General features: G+C 39.7%; 1 protein-coding gene across 2 annotated transcripts in view; it reads right to left on the bottom strand.

Annotated features, from left to right (window-relative positions):
• LOC115381685 (neuronal growth regulator 1-like) overlaps nucleotides 1–21663 on the bottom strand; it is a 46709-nt gene that overhangs the window by 19483 nt on the left and 5563 nt on the right. The window contains exon 3 of one of the 2 annotated variants that reach the window (XM_030083237.1): nucleotides 14148–14189. The exons of the other annotated variant lie outside the window; for it this stretch is intronic. Within the exon in view, the coding sequence (XP_029939097.1) occupies nucleotides 14148–14189 (42 nt within the window). The remainder of the gene's footprint in view (nucleotides 1–14147; nucleotides 14190–21663) is intronic. 2 annotated transcript variants of the gene reach the window in all.

Here is a 21663-nt window from a genome sequence, read left to right on the forward strand (position 1 = left end):
TGACAGTTCTCTTTGCCCAAACCTCTCACAGATAATTGTCTGCCGGAGTCAAACAACACTGTGCAGCAGTTCATCCTGAGAGTGTCGGGGTACAACACTGAAGACATCACACTCGACAAAAGCAGTATAGCAGGAATTACAAAAAAAGATGAGGGGAAAGTGTCTGGGGTGTGATTTCAGGAAGCTACAGACTAAAATCTTTGCCATGTCATAAGGACAGCGAGTATAGATCCAAATAATCAATAATACATTTTTTTTTTGAAGAGGAAACAAGAGAGGGAAGTCAACAGGATTCATTTAGAAATCTCTCTTTTTCTGCGAGTGAAGATAAGATAGGGCTGGATGCTGTATTGCACAATAGCATTTTTATTCCTTGTACAACATTTTCCTCCAGAAATGTTGCACCTACAAAGTGCTGGTTAAACGCTTTTGGAGTTGTCTTTCTTCACGCTGTTGTGATCAAGATAACTCTGAATTTCATTTTGGCAAAATACAAGAATGAATACAATCATTAGACAACACAGTGAACCTTTTGATGACTGACAAGAATTTTATCCAGGTGTTTAAGCAGGACTTAAAGTTCAATTGACTCAGGCAGCAGTGAACACAGTAGCTGAACTCAGGTGAGTGCCAAACAAAACTATTCTGCCCTTAAGAACTTTTCAATTTCTAAGTGACTGTACTGCACAGCGGTGCCTGGATCCGAAAGTAATCAAAGGGAAAGGTATGGTACCCCACCAGCGGGACTCTTATTATTAGTAACCCTCACATTATACACCTGTATCCACAACATAAACATAATAATGTAAAAATGTTAGAATGGTACTGGTTCAAATAAATTGGATTTTTCAACAAAACAATCAGCAACAGAACAAAATACTGTCTGTCTTGCAACGATGCATCATCACTGACATACTTCAATAATAATACATGGAAAGGTTACTTTACAACACAAATACAAGGCAACGTAATCATATGGGATTTGAGTGCCATTAATCAGGCTTCCAAATGAATATAAAAGGAAAGAACAACTTAAAAGCCATACAGCAACTTAAAAGCACCTCCATATCACTGTGTCTGCACATTTGATTTACAGAAGGGAAAATCCTAGAATAAGAGAATAGAATAATTTCTATGCTAATTTGCCAGACTAGGGGGTTTAGCAGGGGTCGCTTTTAGAGCCAGTGGGCAAAGTATCTTTGCTCCTCAGGCTTCTTGTGCTGTCAGTGTCAGTCAGGGTTTGTTTATAATGGCCAAACTAATTACTCTGTAATTCTCAGCTCTTATCATGGGAACATAGACATCTGTCCCTTAAAGATTATAATATATGAGTGAAAGACATGTCATGGGTAGGAACAGTTCCCAAGGTTTATCAGGATAGTTCCTCAATAACCCCGGAGCAATCACATGAGCGATAATCTGGCGCTCGACTCTTACTATTAACTGTCCTTATCCAAAATAACTACTGAGATGAATTCCTGGAGAAAAATAAAATTACCTTTTTTTTTCCTTACAACAGAGAAAATTTAATAAAACAGCTGAAGCAAGTCAGAAAAAACAGTTTTTAAGGACATGTAAATATGTACAGTAGGTACTTCCTAATTTTTTTGCTTTTGTTTCCCCCCCCCCAGCATCCATTCTGTATGTCACTGTTTTACAGCAAGCAGATACATATTCTGATAGCTGTTTACCCCCAATGCATAAATAGCAGAGATGGCTCATGTGTGAGGAGGCCAGAAGATGCACAAAGGAGAGGTTATGTGTGCCCACTGGCTGCCTCTCTGTTTTTTGTTTAATTCAAAGTTAGTTTTCCTTTTGAGGATGAGGACCTGGTAATCCTGTTTTGGGTTATTTTCTTTGTTTGGGTTTAGGGGTGTTACTTTCATTTAATTAGAAGCGGAACCTCTGAGACAGTCCAATGTGCAGCTGGTCCATGACTCTTTGTATTTTGGGGTGAATAATTTTAGCTAATTATTTTTTTATGTGGCTCAGTAGCGGCATCAACGTGTTTCTGTTCAGTTGAAAAAGGCTGGGTAAAATTCTGTGATCATAACAATGTAAAATGTGAGTCAAAGTGGCAGCACGGTGACAAAGCACTCTGGCATCCAACAATAACCTTATTTGCTAATTTGAACCAACTGGCCATGATCGTGGCTTGGCTCTGTGCCAAGGCCTTTCTTTGTGTGATTTTACCTTTGCTACATTTTGTCTCATTACTTTCTTCCTCACTCTGGAGATTGAAAGTAATCCAAGTAATCATCAGTATCTGGTTAAATTTAATGCTGCAGCTGTATGGGTGACAGTCACTCTGTGAAAGTGGCGCTAGCCCTATGATTACCTGGCTTCCTGTCCAGGGTAGGCTGCCCTTTGCCACTGTCAGCTGGGTATACGTCCAGCCTCCCCCAAGCCATGAACTCGACAAACCAGGTAAAAAAATAAATAAATAAATTAAAAAAAAAATTGATGGAAATTCAATGTAGTTGTGGAGGGAATACAATTATTGGTTGTCTGTGCTGTGTTTTGATAGAAATTGATGGAAATAAGTGTATGTTTAACTGAAGGTCAACCATCAAAATCTCATTAAAGTTTGCCAATGTGTCACTGTGGAGGTGAAATGTGATGAGCTGAAGTGGAGAATGGTTGGAGAAGCCAGATATCTGACGTGTCAAACAGGGATGTTTATTGAATGCAACACAAGCCGAGAGAATTGGTGTGGCATTATAGGTCTTCACTTCAGGAGGCAACACTACTTCTCACAGTGCATCAGTGGTAGGCAGGAAAGGTGATAGACTGCATTTAAGTTACGAGTCAATGATGCCACTGATTCAGCAACAGGAAGCGTACGGTTTCAACTTAACTTGGGAATAATCAGACAAGGGCTTTCGTTTCACAGGTCCATAAACACGCAGTCCAGTCCACCTGATGCCTAAATTAATGTTTCAGCTCTGCATGTGTCCACAAGACCACGCCATACAAGAGACACCCAACCACTGAGTGAGGCCTGAAGAGCAGATTTATTATATTTCCAAGGGCAATGACAACATGTTCACAGCCTTCGCTCCATTACGGACTAAAAGTGTTCTCTCTTTTACCTCAAAATTACACCCATTTAACTCTGCTGAAGAGTGCTCTCACCAGAGATGAGAGAGAGGGAAGACCTAAAGCACTGCACAATGTGAGCCTACTGCAATCTACAAATTGGCCAAAAAGCCATCTTTTCTGATTTACCATGGCCTCTACTGTAAGTGTGTGGCTTTCTTCAATCATCCTCCTTAATGCACTAACCATTAGAGTCTGTCCAGAAAGAGAATATACCCTGGTGTCTCAATTATAGACCAAGACTGAATCTCTACAGCTGCCTTTCGTGGCCATAAAAGGAAATGACTATCCATTTTCTGCTCCAGCTCTCACACAGCAACAGCACAGTCCTGTCTGTTGTTGTGAGCACCAAAACTCATCTTTCCGACTGAATTGTCTTATTAATCACCCTGGCTACTGTGGTGAGAGTGCCAATTAAAGCTGGAAGATTTGAATTGACAGAAAAACATCTTCCCTGCGCCTTCCACAGTGGCTCCCTCCTTTTGTGGTCTTTTCTCCCTATTTGCAGAACCTTCAATACAAGAGCGAGAATGAAGGTTTGGAAAAACAGTTGTATTTACAACATCAGAAATAGGGAAGCGTGTCACAGACCTGAAAGCGCTACAATGCATAATATGCTTTGATCTCCTGGGTACAGTGCGAGATGTGTGAGATTTGGTGATCTGCAAACTCTGAAAAGTTATACTAAAGAAAAAAAAATACAAGTGACAGCAACAAGGATAAAAGCACTGCCTGCAACACAAGCTCAAATGTGAGGTGTGAATAAACACATGAAAGAAAGAAGATTCTCTGGCACAATTCAAAAACTGGAAAGGCTCTGACAGGTCTCAGTTTTATTATTTACCACCAATATTATCACAACAAATACCTAAGAATATCCATGAAAAATGAACAGAGAGGGGGAAAAAAATGTTTAGAACAGTTTCCTTGTTCTTCTGAAGACAGTTATTACGGTTTCGGTGAGCGAATGTTTTTCCCAGTGTGCGTGGGACTGACAGCATGGCCAGGTTTGCATTTAATGGCCAGCTCTCCTGAGGAGATGCGAAGAGAGAAGAGATAATCAGAGGCAGAGAGGAGAGTGGTACATGTGGGAGCAAGGGAACAACAAAGCGGTAAGGAGAGAGGCAAAGACACAGAAACTTGGTGAGAAAGATGTAGGGTAAGTAAAATAATCTGTCAGCAAAGGGGAAGGGCAGGATTGCCATTTATAGGGACTGGCAAACAGGTGCAAGGCAGCTCTGAAAACGTGTCTTTGTAGGGGGAACAGTGAACAACACTGAAGGCTGTGAAATTAAGACAATTATCTGTTTATATAGTTAATGACTATATATGACTATATATATATATGTATATATATATATATATATATATATATATATGTATATATATATATATATATATATATATGTATATATATATATATTATATATATATATATATATATATATTATATATGGCTGAAATGACTGAAACGAAAGAAAAAAAAATGATATAAAAGGTACTTCGGCTCGGGCAGGCAAATTAATAGATATGTCTCAGGTACAGATATAAGTGGATGGTTATGGTTTTTTGGTTTTGCTTCGGCAAAATTTCTAAGTTCAATCATGCATTCTACTAAATTTAGTTCACAAAAGTCACAAATCTACAAGAAGATGAAGAGGAAGCCAGCTGCAGAAACCATGCCGGAGAGGCACAATGCTGATTTTTTTGTTTTAGAGTGTGATAAACATGTTCATTGCCATGTTATTCTTTAAGAAAGGTTATTAAATATAATTTTATTCGATATCTATATCTGTTCAGTCCAACAATGAGGAGCTAATGTGGGCAGAGTCCATGATGGACAGAAGGCCAGTCCATTAAAGGACCGACACAGAGAAATATAACACAAACACACTTACTAAATCATTCAAAGTCACCAACTAACCCAAAAGCATTTAATTTGATTTTTGATTAATAAAAAAAAAAAAAAAAAAGAAAAAAAAAAAGAAAAAGCATTCAGGCAATGACAGAACATTCAAAATCCACATTGAAAACCCATATATAAACCTAGAGACGTATTACCTGGAGAAAGTCATGTTGGTGGTGGAATATTTGAGCATATTGTGCTTAAATTTATTTCTTTGGCCTATATAAAACCTTGATCAATGAAATTTTAACATTTGAGCATTGTGAGGGCAGCCTCTAGATGAAAACTGTTACCCAGTGCAATCATTTCTTAGACACGTAAACTTGTGTATTCATGGATCATCCTGTTACTTAATTACTACTGGGTCATGTTTTGTTTTCATTTCATTCGGTCTCTCTTGTCTTTTGTAATTCATTAACCAAAGCAAAATAGGAGAGACATCCATGTTGGAGCACCCCTCCTAGTAAACCACAATAACAGAAAATCAATTCTTCTGTGTGCATCTCCCACACTGAACTAATCAGTATTAGCACTTTAAATGTATTTGAGAGCATCAACAGTGGAAGTAAAATGAGCACACAATGACCAACATCAATATCACAAAAAACAAAGTATTAAACGGCCAACAGCAATAATTCTTCTCTTGATTAACACTCATTAAAATGAATTACAGAGAGAAAATACAGATCACTGGGAAATCATATTGTGTTGCACTGTAATATTAGAGCGGGAGCTTTTACTTCTAAAAAAAAAAAAAAAAAAAAAAAAACTTGCTACTACAGTGTGCTAATGTGAAATGTAGTCAGAAGGCAGGGGATCACTGGGAAGGGCTATAAAACCAGTCTGTCTAAGACTGGACTCGCTAAACTCACCAGATATTTTTGTGCTGTTTTTCACTTTTTAGGTGCACGTTCAACATTTGAATACTTTACTTTCACAGCACAGAATATCTGCCCTTGAACTTGTTTACAACAGGTTTTCAACTGGGAAAGCTCACTGGCTCCAAATTCCGTGGGACAAAACCCATTGTCTATTCACATTGTCCTGGGATCTGGAGGTTAAATATGATAGATGACATGCCATCTGCTTATCAGGTCCTAACAGCGGTGATTGGGGAGTTAGCACTCAGTAAAAATGAAGGTCAACATATCACCTCAAAACAAACCATACAGGGCAGGAGTTGGGTGGCAGTATGTTGAGGCGGAGAAAGGGTTTACACACCTCTTGATCTCACCACCGTTTCGCTGATAAGGGTGGCAGAAAATGCTCTGCCAAAAAGGATTATCTGTGGGTAGCTCAGTGTGTATGACACAAGGCATGCTGGGTGAAGTACAAGCAGGGTTGTTTACTCTAGAGGCAACCCTCCAGTAGTTTAACGCATTAGTTTCGACTAGTTCGGTCCTCCAAGATTTACGCCACCAGTATGCTTATCAATGGCAGATTCTCCATTCTCCTGATAAGCACAACATGTTTATACAGACATGTGCATGGGTGAGTTATGGAGGAAAAACACATAATAAAATAGAAATGCATGTTACGCAAACAAGAACTTTACACATTTTCACTGCTGAAGCCTTTGGACACTGCTGGTGAAACAACAGTTTCCCATTCGCAGAAGTCATACTTATAATGGGTTTGTATCAGGATGAGTTAACGTCTGCAGTGCATCTGAAAAACAGCACAAGACACACACACACACACACACACACACACACACACACACACACACACACACACACACACACACACACACACACACACACACACACACACACACACACACACACACACACACACACTGAGTGTTCTTTTAATTATAGTTCGGCTTCCAGAAGTCAGCTGTGGTTGATTTCTGGAGATTGTGAGGGTTGCAGAGGCAGGGAGGTGGAGGAGACTCCACTGTGTGAAGTTTGCACCAAAGCATGGAGAAAAGCTTCTTTTAAAATCTGATACCTGGTTCACATCGAGTCTTTCCAAGAGTCACATCATTTCTCTGCTAATGTGAAAATGTCTATAAATAAAATATATGGAAAGAGAGAACCAAGCATATTTCAACAGCAGGTAAAGAAAAGATGAAGACAGTGTTACGTAACCAGCGATGCACAATGACTGACAGTGATTAGTGTGACTGACTTTGCCTGAGGTGAAACAAAGGACATGCGGATCTATGCAGCTCATCCAATGACATTCAAGAAATCCAATATCAGTCTCTAAGTATCAGTGTTCTCTACAACAATGTCTGAAATAATCCTGCTGGAAATTAGGGACAGACTGTGGCATCAAAAACCTATTATTGTGTCTTTAAGCCAAAAAGACTTTAATATTCTTTTAGTTTTCACTTTCATGGATTTTGTGAATATTTCACCGTTTCCTGCAGCCCAGATAATTCAAGTTGGCTTAGTATTTAGGTTATCAATAATATTTAGTATGCCAGTAGTCCGTGTGGCTATGCAGCATATGTTGGAGCATATGTTTCAGGAAATATTGCAGAACTTTCTATGCACTGCTGCAGGGGCCAAGAGCAAGAACCCTCCACTGTTAATCGTTAGCATTTTCTCCAAACGTTCCGGGACATTTACCTGTGCGTGCACTGATGAGTGCTGAGTTTGACATGAAATACGAAGCAGATATCCAAAAATGCCTTACTGAACAAATGCAAAAACATGTGAAAATTTCAACTCTTTGTGATTAAAGTAGAATGGAAGATGTTTTTGATGTTGCAAGTGGGGGAAGGAAAATGATGCACATTTGAAGTGTGTTTAAAGTTAATTACTTTCAACGTGAGAGAGGTGACAGCTCAGTCTTACGTGTATTCAAAATAAATTTAATTAATATCATCTGCTTGTGAATTAACTTTAACCATTTTGAAGTTAAGATGCATTTTATGCAACACTTCAGAAAACAAAAAAAACAAGACAAAACAAAAAAAAGACAACAACTGATCAGAAGGAGATGTATAGACCAGAAAAGGGCATATCACCTCCACTCCCCCATATCCCCAATAAGATTCAATAAATCAATACATACTGAACTCCACAGCTGAAGGCACCTAAAAATCTCAAGTTCAGCAGAAACTGCTCCTTATTCACACAGTGTTGAACTGGATAAATGTATAAAAAACTTCACAACAAACTTATACTCTTTCATAAACATGAATTCCCCCTGAGTCAAAGATTAAAAAAAAAAAAAAAGAAATCAAGAAAGTTACTAAACTTTAATGAACATGACTGCGGATGCATCATATATGAAGGCTAAATTTAGAAAATGTTGAAACACTATTTTGAAAACAAATCCAGATAAAAACCACTGAAGCACTGCCTCACATAGTATCAAAGACGGACTAAATGTGCTTACGAGCATCTTCCAGTAACTGCTAGTCTAATATTTACAAAGCGGTGACCAAGAGAGAATATTAATTACAAGTTAAGAGAAAAAATGCCAAGTTATGGATTCAATTAGAAGGCCTTGTGCAGTGTAATATAAACAAAATGTGCCTCAGGGTCTTACTGCTATTAACATCAGATAAGGGGAAGAAAAAGAAAAAAAAAAAAGACTTGGAAGTGGAAAAGCACAACCTAACCTTGTTTAAAGTCGTCTTCCAAATAAGATATTACAGCAATTTTAGATATAAATTAGCCAGTTTTCCTTTTATTAGAGAGGCTTTGCAGGCATACTAAAATAATTTGATTAACACAACTCCCCGGGCCTTGGGGAGCTGAGTGAGTGACTTCTGTGTTTTGGAGGACTTTGGAAGAATCCTTAATGAGGTAGATTATCTGGTTGATGTTGGGTCACTGTCTGGACCTTAAAAGAAAAACCTCAGCTAATTCCAAATCAAACATAAAGTAGTCTTCATTGAAGTGTTAAAACCTTTTCATTGCATCATAATTTAAGATTTCACAACAAATATGTGAAAAAGACAAATTAATAAAAATGCATTCTTGATACATGCATGATGATTCCAGGACAGAGGTCTGGATAAAAAAATGAGACAAATCCTAAAGGCTTAAGCATCATGAATCAGGTCCGTGTGTTTTATAGCCTACTTCACCATATCACCAAGACACATAAACCTTCATAGCCTAATTAATCTCCTTTTCCTATCTCCCACAGCCTAACGCTGGGCTGGGGGAGGGTAAAAATAATGACTGTCATGCCAGACGTCCAAGTTATACACACACACTTCTGTGCTACTTTCTCCATTATTTGTTCCGATAATATGCAATATATTAGATGGGGGGGTGGGGGGAGAAACAGTATGGCAGTATGTGGTTCAATGTCGCTCGGCTACAGTAAATCTGCTTCTTTGGGAGTTAGCAGGAGGTATGGGATTTACAGAGTGTTACACACATTAATGCATGTAAAACTCGTTGAACCAGTTGCCTCATGCACTGTTCCTTGCAGAGGCAAGAAATGTGGCTCAGCCCAGTGTTAAGAACATTGTTTTCCTACTGTCAAGTGACTTGAGTAAATAAATAGAAGTGGAAGCCTGTGGGAGTGTATGCTATTATCACAGATCTACATTTCATTGGGATGACAGGGTGGCACCCCAGCTGCTTCGGAGCATTGGAGCAGTGCTTTATGTTTTGGTAAATACATAAAAATCCATATGCTCTGGGTTTTTAAAAAGAAAAAGAAAAAGCAAAAGACCTTCAATGTCAACAAAATATGGTATATTGCAATTTTTTTTATACATAAATGGAGTAAACTTTCAGTTCAGCAGGAGACTAAAAAAATTGTCAAGCAGCAGCGACAGATGGTTTCCCTTTCCATATGTGGCTCTCTAACAAGTGTGAACAAAAGGCTAACAAATTAAAGGGGATGGAAATATATAATGTCAGTTTCATGTTGGCCAGCACAGAACATGTCTCATGCATTTTTAGTGTGATTTGGCATTTATTTCCTGAGCGTTTTTACAACTGTGCTCTATAAATAAACATCTAAAATTATTTCACTCCTTAGAGACTGTTTTCCAACACATCAGTCTGAAACCCAATAGGTGCTCAATTGGGTTGATGTCTTGATACTTCTCTAGCCCTGTGGATGGAGGGTTGTTAATCCTGGAAGAGAGCAAGCACAGTATGAGGCAAATGGTTCATTACTGCACTACACCCAGATTATGGCAGCAAAATGGCCTGAAGAGAACGCCACCAGTTGAGATCCCATTTTTAGTGTTTGAAAATTTAGTCCTGAATGTGACTTTTTGGGTCTATACTTTCTATGTGGCCACCAAAGAAAATAATATGGTGAAGGATGACTGACTGACACATATGGCCTTTTTCAAAGCAAAGTTTTCAATGCAATCCCGAAAAGAGCAGAGGAACAATCCTCAATATTCACATCTGCATCCACATTTTGCTAGAGGATGAGCCACCCCGGATGAGTGCAGCCCTGTATATTTACATCTTTCACATGGATCGAAAAGCATGCTCATTATTAGAAACTAACAAGTGAAGTTTTATTTGTTACTGCAGCTTTTTCCATAATGTTCTCGATAATAAAGTTCTTTTTTCAAATTCAACTTGATCTTTTGTTTTTGCCACCTCCATAGAAACACAACACAGGTCAGCCTGCTTATTACTCTTTAAACATGACGTTGAGCATGACTGGATGTTACTTGCTTGAAGGTATCACGCAGTGCCGCTGTTCCCACCACCGTTTAGTGTGTTTATTCACTCAATCACACTGGGTTACGGCCAAGTTTGCTACCTCTCTGAATATATTTCATATTTTTATTATTCAGAAAAAATAACACACATACACACACATATACACACATATACACACACACACACACACACACACACACACACACACACACACACACACACACACACACACACACACACACACACCTTTTTTCCCTTACATTCTTTTCAAAGTTAGAGCAAAAACTACAGAACAACTAAAACCCATTTGGAGGAACCTATAGAGAGGTACATAGATTAGAAACATTTCACCTGACTAAATCTAACATGGGTAATTTAATTTGAGCAGTGTTTTTCAAATAATCAAGAAGATAATATAATAAATCTATGACTTTGAATGTAAGGATGGAAACAATATGTAATCTTAACCCAAAAAAATACAATACATGTGTTAATAATTGCCCAATATTTTATCAGTCAAGAATAATGTGCGGTCTGCTAATAAAGGTATTTTATTATATCTCCAGGCGGAGTCAAGTTAGTTTCCTCCTGCTTCCAATCCAATATATTTGAAACTGAATCTTTATATATTTAATGCACAGACATGAGAGTGATGCCATGTGCCCTTATCTTAGCAACAGAACAAATATTTCCCTAGACACTGGTTCTATATTACTGTTATTGTTATTAAAAACCAGCAGCTAGGAGACAATGAAATTCACAAAAAAACAACAAAAAAAACGAACATCAACAGATGGTCAGAAAGTCCATTTTCAGTGGTCAGCCACAAATCTGGATATTGGAGCTGGAGAGATGAGAGCAGTCAGTGTGACAGCTCTGGCTGAGTGGGAGTTGGCTGAGGGTGGCGGTGAGGGGGCACAGCTGGCTTAGGCTGTGGTCACAGTTGCTGTGTGGCGCCGGATGGCAGTGGGCACAAATGAACGCCTGAAGCAATCTATCTTGCTCTTTGGTGAGACGCGCTGGTGGCTGAATGTGCTGTCCATCTGCCATAGTTCATCACTGAGAGAGTGGGCGGGGCTATTCCGGATGGTGCTCATCATTCTTATTACTGCTTTGTACTTCAGACTGTCCATTTTGACTCTAAAAATGAAAGTGGATCGCCTTCAGAGCTGACTAAGCTGTTTCATTCATCATCAGCGCCTCCCCTAAAAGTGATATATAGCCAAAAACATTTCAGAGGGGAGTGCAAACCTTCAGTGGCTTGTTGCACATGATGACAAATCTGTCCATTATCATGAGATCCTGATGAATATTGTTGCCTCAAAAGTCCAGTTTTAATTATTTGATCCCATCCCTGCTGAATAACTGGCTTCTACTCCTGCATACATCCATCACTGCTTTGGTTTCCCCTAAAATCTGCCTCAAGTCGTTGAGGAGATTGCATGTTCCCCTGGTGATTGCAGGCTTGTAGTTTAACTTTTAAGACCAAAACATGGTTGTCAGGTTGCTCATTGGTGAAGAGCAGTGTGTGCTTCTCCGTCTCAATTAGCCGTGTGATAAACTGGAGGTCTGTGAAGAGGCAACCCCAACCTCTGTCCATGATGAGCTGGAATACAATCAAGCCACTGTGACCCTGACTTGCACAAAGCACGTTTAGAAGATGGATAGGTTATCAGCTGTGAAACACATGAATTAAAAATAAATAAATAAAATTTGTGGCACATCAACGTGAGTTTGCTTGCGTCTTTAAAAAGATTATAGAAGTGCTGGCTCAAATAAGTACACAAAACAAGCAATTATCTTGCAAAAAACATCCTGGGCCCTACTTTTCTTTTTTTTTTTTTTTTAAATAAATGTAAAACTGGCACAAGGTTAAAAATAACATAATGACTGATGTTCCCTATTAACATTGTTTTTTTTTCAGAGTAATTTCTTTTTTTTCTTTTATGTCATTTGCCCTTGATCAATGAAGTGAAACATACTCTGCAAGCGCTGTGGTGCATGAACACATTTTCCACTTCAGATCTTCTGATTCACTCACCTTATAGAAATGAAATTCATTTCCTACTTTGGGACCACATTCTTCCAAAACCATTCAACAGGGAAATACAAGCAGATAATAGCCTGCAAAAATTAATTAATAAACTGTATTATGCAATGGTTGAGGAAAAAAAAAAAAAAAGAAAAAAGAAAAAAAAAAGATTTGTTTACTCTGATCTAAAATAATTCCCCTCACCAAGCCTCTCAGTGAGGACGCCATCAAAAAATTACCTTCAAATACAACTTGGAACAAAACAAGAACAGTCGCTGACTGAGTGAGTTTATCTCCACGATTGAAACCATCGGTGTTCCTTTGGACCGTGAAATTGTCATTTGTTCTGCAAGCGTACATCAAATGAGAGTTCAGGGCCATGCCAGGACCGTTTCTTGCTGCTGAGCTTATTTAACTTGTTATCTGTCAGAATCTCCATGGATAATTATATTTGGCTCAGGTAGGCAGGTAGGGAGTGTCGTCTAGCTGCAGAGCAGGATGGGAAGTCACAAAAACACTCCGGAGATAAATCAAACAGCATAATTGCTCACACATGATTACATATGTAGTGTTCGAGCAGGTGCATTCATGAGCGTGTTTGAATATTCCATCATGTTTTCCCCGCAGCATCTATGGAGTAAGTATCTGTGCCAGAGGAAGCCTTTTGGTGTGCTTGTGTCTTGCTCTTTTCTGTGTGCATGAGCAACCCGAAGCAAAACATAATGTAACCTTCAAGAAAGATTACATTCTGTTAGTTGCTTAAAACCGTTATAGAGGGAGAAAAGACAACCCAGTAGGGGATTACTTTGGGCTGTAATGTGGACGCTGCAGAATACAGTGATGGGGAGGGACACGAGGTGAAGATCAGGGTAAAGATGATGGCAGGGTGCCGACTGATCGTTCCAGAAAATAATAAAGAACAGAAGAAAAGGGGAGGGACGCGTATCGGAAAATTATGACGGGAACAGACAGAGGGCGGCAGAAAGGGAAAGATAAAAGTATAAAAGCAGCAGGTATTCCATCTTGCAAGCTCCAAACCTAAACCTTTTGCCACCAGCAGAGTCCTAACTTTCATTATACTGCATTAGGTAGTGTTGAAGAGTAGGACAGAGGCAGAAAGACAGCCATAAAGAGAACAAGAAGCCATCAGCACTATGAAAAGACCCAAAAGAATATGGAACAGCCACTTGATGACGCTACTGTTTGCTCCGAGTCGGGGGTGGTGGTGCAAGTTGTAATGAAAGAAAGTGGACGGTGTGTTGTGATGAAACAGGCTTCAGGAAGTATATGTAGCCAGACTGTAAAAGCCAATCCAAAAAAGTATTCGGAAAAAAAGAATATGCAAATAAAAGTGGACATACGATGAAGCTGTACACCCAACAGGCATTCCAGCCGGCCAATTGAAATAAATCAAGATGGAGGAGAGGATTTCAGCTCAGGTTAGTATGAGGCAGCAGGCCTCTTTGCTGATTTGGTGTACAGCATGGTGACATATACTGACCTGGGCTTGAGACAGCACTAGTGGTGGTGGGTTCAATAATTGCTACAGGGGAGGAGAGGGGGGAGAGGGAGGGGGAGGGAAAGAGGACATTCATGTATTATTAACAGAATGGAGACGTAAAATAAAAGAGTAATGCATGCAAGGACAAAAGGACAGGGAATGGTGACAAATCCTCTCCATGCATCAGGACTGATGCCTCTGTGGCAAGATGCAACTTCCACTTGTGCATAAACAACACGTTTCATTTCATGAACTGCTCCATATGTGCAGGGTTACTGCTAAAACAAACAACCAAAAAAAAAAAAAAAAATGACAAGATTCTTGGAGGTGGGGCTGCCGAAAGCTTTTTCTTTTTTGGGGGGGTGGGGGGGTGGGGGGTGTTCATGACACTTCTTGTAATAAACAAGTGGTCCTCCCTCTGATGGTTCAGAATTTTCACAGTTAGGTAGCACACATAATTTCATCTGCTCCATGTAGGTAGATCTTAAATCACATAAATTAAATTTTGCTGTCTCTCTCCCAAAATTTCAAGACTTCTTTTTCTTTTTTTTGTCCTTTTCAGGTTGCATGAAGTGACAGAGATGTGAGGGAACTCTGAGTATTTGATTCGTCTGAGAAGGTAACTCCAAGGCTCAATCTGATTACCTTATGAACTCATTTCAGGCTCAGCCACTAGTGGCATTTCTGAAATGGAATAATGTGACATTGGGAAATGTTCAGTCCAGTAAAAGTTGCTTGAGTTTCAGACTTCTTAAGTGCCTGTGTGGAAAATGTCACAGCGAGTGGATCTTACACCCGATTGCACTTGCAGGAAAGATGCTCCAGCAGACTTCGTGCCAAAACTCAATTATATCCTTGCCAACGTGTCTGATATAAAGATATCGCTGTAATGTAAACATTACTGTCCATTTGATCCAAAGTTTGTGACAAATGGATAAATAAATAACAAGGCTTCCTGTTTGGTAAACAGGCACTTAATTCGAGATAAGCTGTGACCAGCTTTGTGTGGTGACTCACTTGAAAGCAGAGCCTTCAGAGGCATGTGGCGAAGCAGAAAGCAAAGCAAAGCAAAGCTGTTCTTTACCATGACAGATCACCTTAAAACGATGCAGCATCAGGCTTATGCACTTCATTCAAACTCTGCAAGTGCGGCGCATCAACAGGGTAACTTGCCTTCACAACTATTAAACTATGTTTGTTACGAAGGTACAGCATAAGTCACCTTCTTTGAAAGACTTCATTGCAGAGGAGGAGTTCATCTGTGACAAGGGACACCATGGTAGCCATGATTACACCTCAGCTACTCGCACACAAATGAGAACATTACTTTAGGTTGTTGCAATGAGATGCTATTTCTTGGACATGCGATCGTACAAAGACCGATTTAGGGTCTACAATTAAAATCATTTGCGTAGGAACTCTATGTGGCCACTTTCACTCCAGGGGACAAAAGGGTCCACTCCTTGATCTAAAAGTATTCTGTAAGCTCCAATAGCAGTTGACTGAACACCGCTGCTGGCTAACAGGTGACCGTTATGCCCACAACAATAAAATATTTGCTCTCATTTAACGAGGATATTTTATAAAGTTTGTGCTATATCTGAAATCATAAGCCTTTCCCCTCAGTATACTGATGAGAAAATGGTTGAATTCATCTTTTCTTCCACAAATGTTTCCACTTTAAGTACTCCTGGGGAGCCGATATGTGAAGACAGTGTCTTTTCAGTTATTTCTTCAAAAAGGCATACGAGTGCTATCTGATTAATACTTGAGCATGAATTCACCAGTGAATCATTTCATGGGCTTGCAGACACTCCTCCATTATGGTGGAACTATCTTTTGACATGCAATCTCTCCCCTCATAGCTTCACACTGACTTGGACTCTTTCTTTCATTCAGGAGAGCGACGCATCATTTCACGAACAGTGTATGCCAGTCGCTCTCTTGCTCAACTCGTGAGATAAAACACATTAGTTTCAACGGCTATTTCATTTCATGGATTAGCACTGTCCTTGTTCTTTGTGAAAGGGATCATGTGAGAGATTTATCTGAGGTGATTTGGAGAAACCATTTTACACGAGCGGTCCAGAATTAAGTACTTTACAATGCTGAACCACAACACAATTACCTTAGGATTGTGGGTTTGATTGTCAAACACAGCGACTGCAGAGACTCACTGAAGTTTCCCCAAATACAGGGTTTGATTGGAGATACATTTTTGAAAAAGTTAAGATTTTATTAAGGCAAAGACCACATGAACAGCCTTTAAAATGTAAATTGGTGCCAAATGCATATTTCTAGAATGGCATTTTAAAGTGTACTATCTCAACACTTCATGAGACACTTGCTGAGTAAATGATAGTGATTAGCAGATCGCAAGATAAAACCATTTTGTACTCTTCTCCAGTGAAGCATCCCTGAGATTAAAGTGAAGGAAAACAATAAAGGAACACGGACTGTTGTCTGAGCCATCGCAGGAGTCCAATTTATCTTCACTACTCCATTTGAGTGCATTATCAAGCCATTGTTCATGCAGGGACACATTCCTTGTGTGAACTGCTGAGCTATTTTTAAATATATTTCTCACTTACCCTTCTGATGATGGATCTGTCACTGTTAAAGGCTGTGTTCATTCACAAGCCAGCTAATTATTTATTCGTCCTATGTCATTTTTAACGTAAGCCAGGGTATGTATCATCCTGTGGGCACACACTGGGATCAGTCAACCAGGGATGAATGTCACTCGCGGTGCATCTCGCCTCCTTAAGGAGGAGGCGAGGTGGGTGGAGTGTGGGTGGGAATAGAGTCCATCGCCTGCTGGGCTCCAAGATGAAAATTCAGCTTCGGCACCAAACATTTCCTCATCACATTGCAACAGGAAAATGTTAATGGCTTCCCTGATTGCCTAAATATGGAAATGCAGGCATTCAAATGATAGGTAAATGGTACAACACGGTAAGGGTGCTTTTGGGGGAAAACAAAGAATACTGCAGCCTCATGGTGTTACATTTTATCTGGTGTATTTTGATACTGGAAAATTAAAACGCCTGAAAAATATTTCAGAGCACATTCACCTAAACAGTTATATTACTGCAAATTTATCAGCAGCTGGACATGGCCAGAGAGCATTTTGTTTCATACTGAATGCAGATGAAACAATAAAAGAGGGAGTGAAATCCAATAAGGATGGATAGAACTTGCCTCACACTTCATACACTGCTGCCATCCAAACCATATGCACATTTAAAATTATTCTCCAGCTTTGGTAGCTGTTATCACACATCCCCCACATTTCAGGCTTCACCTTTAGCTTCCATTTTCCTGCTTCTCTACTCTGTGACTCAGGTACAATCACAGTGTGGAAACAAACAACAGCATCAACAACAATGGCAGATGAGGAGACATGTCAAAATGACACCTACACATGCCGTGATTGATAAGCGGGACAAATGAACACAGCGTTCATTAACCGACTAGCCGGCAGTGTCTCTCCAGCCTGAGGGAGGATGAGTAGTGATGGCGGGAGTGAGAGTAACTCTTTTTTCTTCCCATCACTCTTTTCCGATTACTGCTCAGAGGGGGGAGAGGGAAGAGGGGGTCGGGGGAGGGGGGAATGAAGGCAGAGGTATAGGCAAAGAAAATCTCCTCAGGGGCTAAGCTGAGGTGGGCTGGGGGATAAGAGCTTGACCAATTAAGCTGGAACTCCTCAGAAAATTGGAGTGAATGGCCTCAGTCTTTTCACTGAAGTTCGCTTCTATCTAACACAAGAAATAGGAAGTTGGAATAGGGATTGCCAGTGCGAAGAATATTACACCATAGCTCAATCATACTTTATGCATGCATGCATGTTAAAATGTATATTCAATATATATCTCACTTATCAAGCAAGCACATAAACACTGCATCTGAGTTAAATCTGTAATTAGTGTCAGTAACGAGGAAATGTGAGGTGGTACAGGGACCAAAAGCAGCTAATGGTGTCGTGGGAGCTCTCAATGAATCTGAGCAGCGATGAGGATAGTGCTGAGATAGCTAATCCCTCCAAAACAACATCATTGCAAAAAGCAAGTGGGCCAAGCTTTACTTGTTTGAGATGAAGATGGTTTTCCTGACATGAACATGCAAATAATATTCCTCTGACACAAGAAAAAAAAAAGAATAAGCATAATACTGTAGCTGCAGCATATTGCACTGAATCTAAGGATGCATTTCCCCTCTGAGATATATTTCAATATTATTGATTTCTTGTAAATGAACATACAGCAGGATATGGAAAGCATTTTGAACTGTTACAGGGCTAAAAGGCAGACCATGGCCAAAGCCACGTGCCGCTATGCAAGGCTTTCTGCGTCTTCTGAGAGCTAACCAAATTAACAATAGGCAGGATTATGGATTAAATTACACACACACACACACACACACACACACACACACACACACACACACACACGGAAACTTTGCGTTTGCCTAGTAACACTCCATTTTCTGTGCATTTTGCTTGTAATGAAACCAATCTCGGCGAAGAATAACAATATGGTCACTGAACACAATTTCTCTGGCATGATAGCAAACAGTGCAGTCATCATCACATCAGTAAGCATGCATGTCATAAACGCCCGTCATTAAAAAAATAAATAAATAAAAAAAAAATAATGATGCCAATCAAAAACTGAAGCACCACAGTGCAGCAATGAAATACAACCATAAAACACCTAATGACAAGCAGCCACAGCCACCTTTCACTACATGAAACACACAGCATGGGACTGGATGAAGCATCCTCAATGTACACAGCGTCTGTAATCCACCAGCCAACAGAGGGAAAGTCTAGAAGCTTCTCTTCTGGCATCTGGAACCGTGAATGACTGTCAACAAAACTTGATTAAAAATTTACAACTAAATTGAGTTGTCCAAAATGAGAATTGTAAACTATGTCAGGTCACCTTGGTCTGACAAATTACCAAATTCATGAATAAACACTTGTCTGGTTTTGTTGATTTAAATAAAAATATATCGGGAAGACAAACAGTTTATGACAGCTTTGGTTTGATTCAGTCATAAAACTAGAGTCTCTCTTGAGCAAGTGCATCCAGGCTGTCCCGAACGCTGCCAGTTCTGTTCGAGCCTGACAGCTTTGATTTAGGAAAACTGATAACACAAAAAACAATTAAACTTCCATTTTTCCAAAAAGCTGACACCTCATTAATTGTGACTAGTACACTGTTGTAGGCGCTATGAAATTTGATTTGATCCAGAGTGATGTAGAAAAACAAAGAAGATACAGAAAAAAAGGGGGTTTATCTTACAAATTAATCTAGCTGAGTGACAATGAGTCACAGCACAAACTACACCTATGAGAGCTCCGATTCAGCTGTAATTAATAAAAAAACAAGCATCCAAACTGAAAATGTAAAGGCACAAAGAGGTGTGAGAATTCCTATGCTTTATTCACCTCTAATTATCTACTTCAGTGCTTCACACCTTTCCAGCTTTGTTAAGGGTGCATTTTCACTTCTTTTTTTTTTGTTCATTCACAACGTATTGTGTTATTCAGACATTGTGACTCGGTCCGTACACTCATAGTTACGCATGCATACAAAGAACACTCCAACAAGAAGCAACAAAGAGGTTGTATGCTTTCTTTCTGCATCAAAGATAACAGTTTGCGTTTTAACACAGCTTTTAACACACAGCTTAAAGTGGTACTTAGCTCAAAGGGATCACAACGCTCCACTAACGGTTTAACAGCACAAAAACCCAAATGATGTGACACGACTGGTGGCAGACAGTGAAGACACAGACAGCCAGCTCATTTCAGAAAATGCTGAAATTTGTCAGAACCTACCATGTCAACACTGGCACACAGCCAGACTACAAAACGCTGCTTTTCATTCCTATTTGACTTGAAAATGAAACTGAACTGGCCGTCTACTGGCCGCGGATGCTCTAACTTGAAGGCAAATGTGTTTACTTTCCCTGGGATTTCGCTTCTTTCCAGAGTCACACCTCATCCCATCAGTGATAATGGTAAGCCTTTTCCTGGACTGATTTAAAGTGACTCCACTGGGTTAAGACAAAAAGAATTTACACTGCTGAAGGATAAGGACCTTTCAATTTCAGAATCTTGACAACAGAGTAATGAATCTAAGCCCCGGATGCTTCGTATTTCACATTGTATTGCATCTCCTTTTTCCCCGCGGCTGTGTTTCAAGAGCCCTTTTTGAAAGGGGGTGACTCTTACCTTATTTTATCAGTTTATGCACCGCTTGTAAAGCTCTGATTGCAGACACATAGACATAACCACAGAGACTATTATATATGCACATTAATACTTGATCACAAACCACCCACATTGTGTCGCTGCTTAAAATTCACCTCAAGATATGATGCACTATCAAATATGCATGCCACTTTCCCCCTTCACATCTTGCTCATCAATAGGTATTGACTGGTTCTAAAATAGCAATCCAAAGTCACCCGTGGTGAAATGTAACCTCTGGGTTTTGGTATTTGCGGAAGTATAGGAGTGAGGTGTGCCACCGCGACTGCTTGCTGCATCTCATTAAGAGTGACAGAGAGATTGGCCTCTCCTCTGTTAATGGGGATCATGAGAAAGAGAGAGAGAATCAAAGAGAAAAAAAATGAGCGACAGCAGAGAACAAAAAAAGTATGTGAAACTCCGACACTGAGATAAAAAAAAAAGAAAAATCAGACAAAGCCACGGTAAAAAAGACAAAGAGATGCAATAAGTGAGAGTGAGAGCGAGAGAAACAGAGAGAGAGAGAGAGAGAGAGAGAGAGAGAGAGAGAGAGAGAGAGAGAGAGAGAGAGAGAGAGAGAGAGAGAGAGAGAGAGAGAGAGAGAGAGGTGGGAGCTCAGGAAGCTGCCGCCTCTGTCTATTCTGAGGGTTTCTTTGCTGCTCTGCCTTTGAGGCCTCGCTAGTGTCACATTAGGATCATCCATTTGAGAATCTGAGATGGGGCTTTGATGTTCTTTGTGCATACACAAACAGGAAAGTGGAGCGCTCCTTTGACAATTGCTAACTCTACAGAAATCTCTTTTTGTATTCTGAATCTCTGGCCTGCTAGGGACAATGTTGTCATCAGAGGGTTCAGCACAAACTGGTGAATAATTTAATTCACCTGTTCATATTTCATCACTGAATACATTAGATTGATCTCTCTCTCTCTCTCCCTCTCTCTCTCTCTCTCTCTCTCTTAACTAATCTTCAATGAAACATAGAGAGAGCAACGCTCCTGGCACTCTGCGATCGTTGTTTTTTTCCCTTGCTGTTTGGCACGTACAGCAGGTGGACAAAATAACAAAAAATTAAAAATTAAACAACAAAAAGCCCAACAGTGCATGAATATCAAACATCTATAAATAGAGAAGGGCCAAATACAACAATACAACCCAGTGAAAAATGCTTATGAATGCGGGCAGACAACTCTTCGAGCAACTAAATTGTTCTTTCAAAACTGACATTTTCACAGACATTTTGAGAAACATTAGCGAGA

The sequence above is a fragment of the Salarias fasciatus genome, chromosome 23 (assembly GCF_902148845.1).
Source record: "Salarias fasciatus chromosome 23, fSalaFa1.1, whole genome shotgun sequence".
Taxonomy (NCBI): Eukaryota; Metazoa; Chordata; class Actinopteri; order Blenniiformes; family Blenniidae; genus Salarias; species Salarias fasciatus.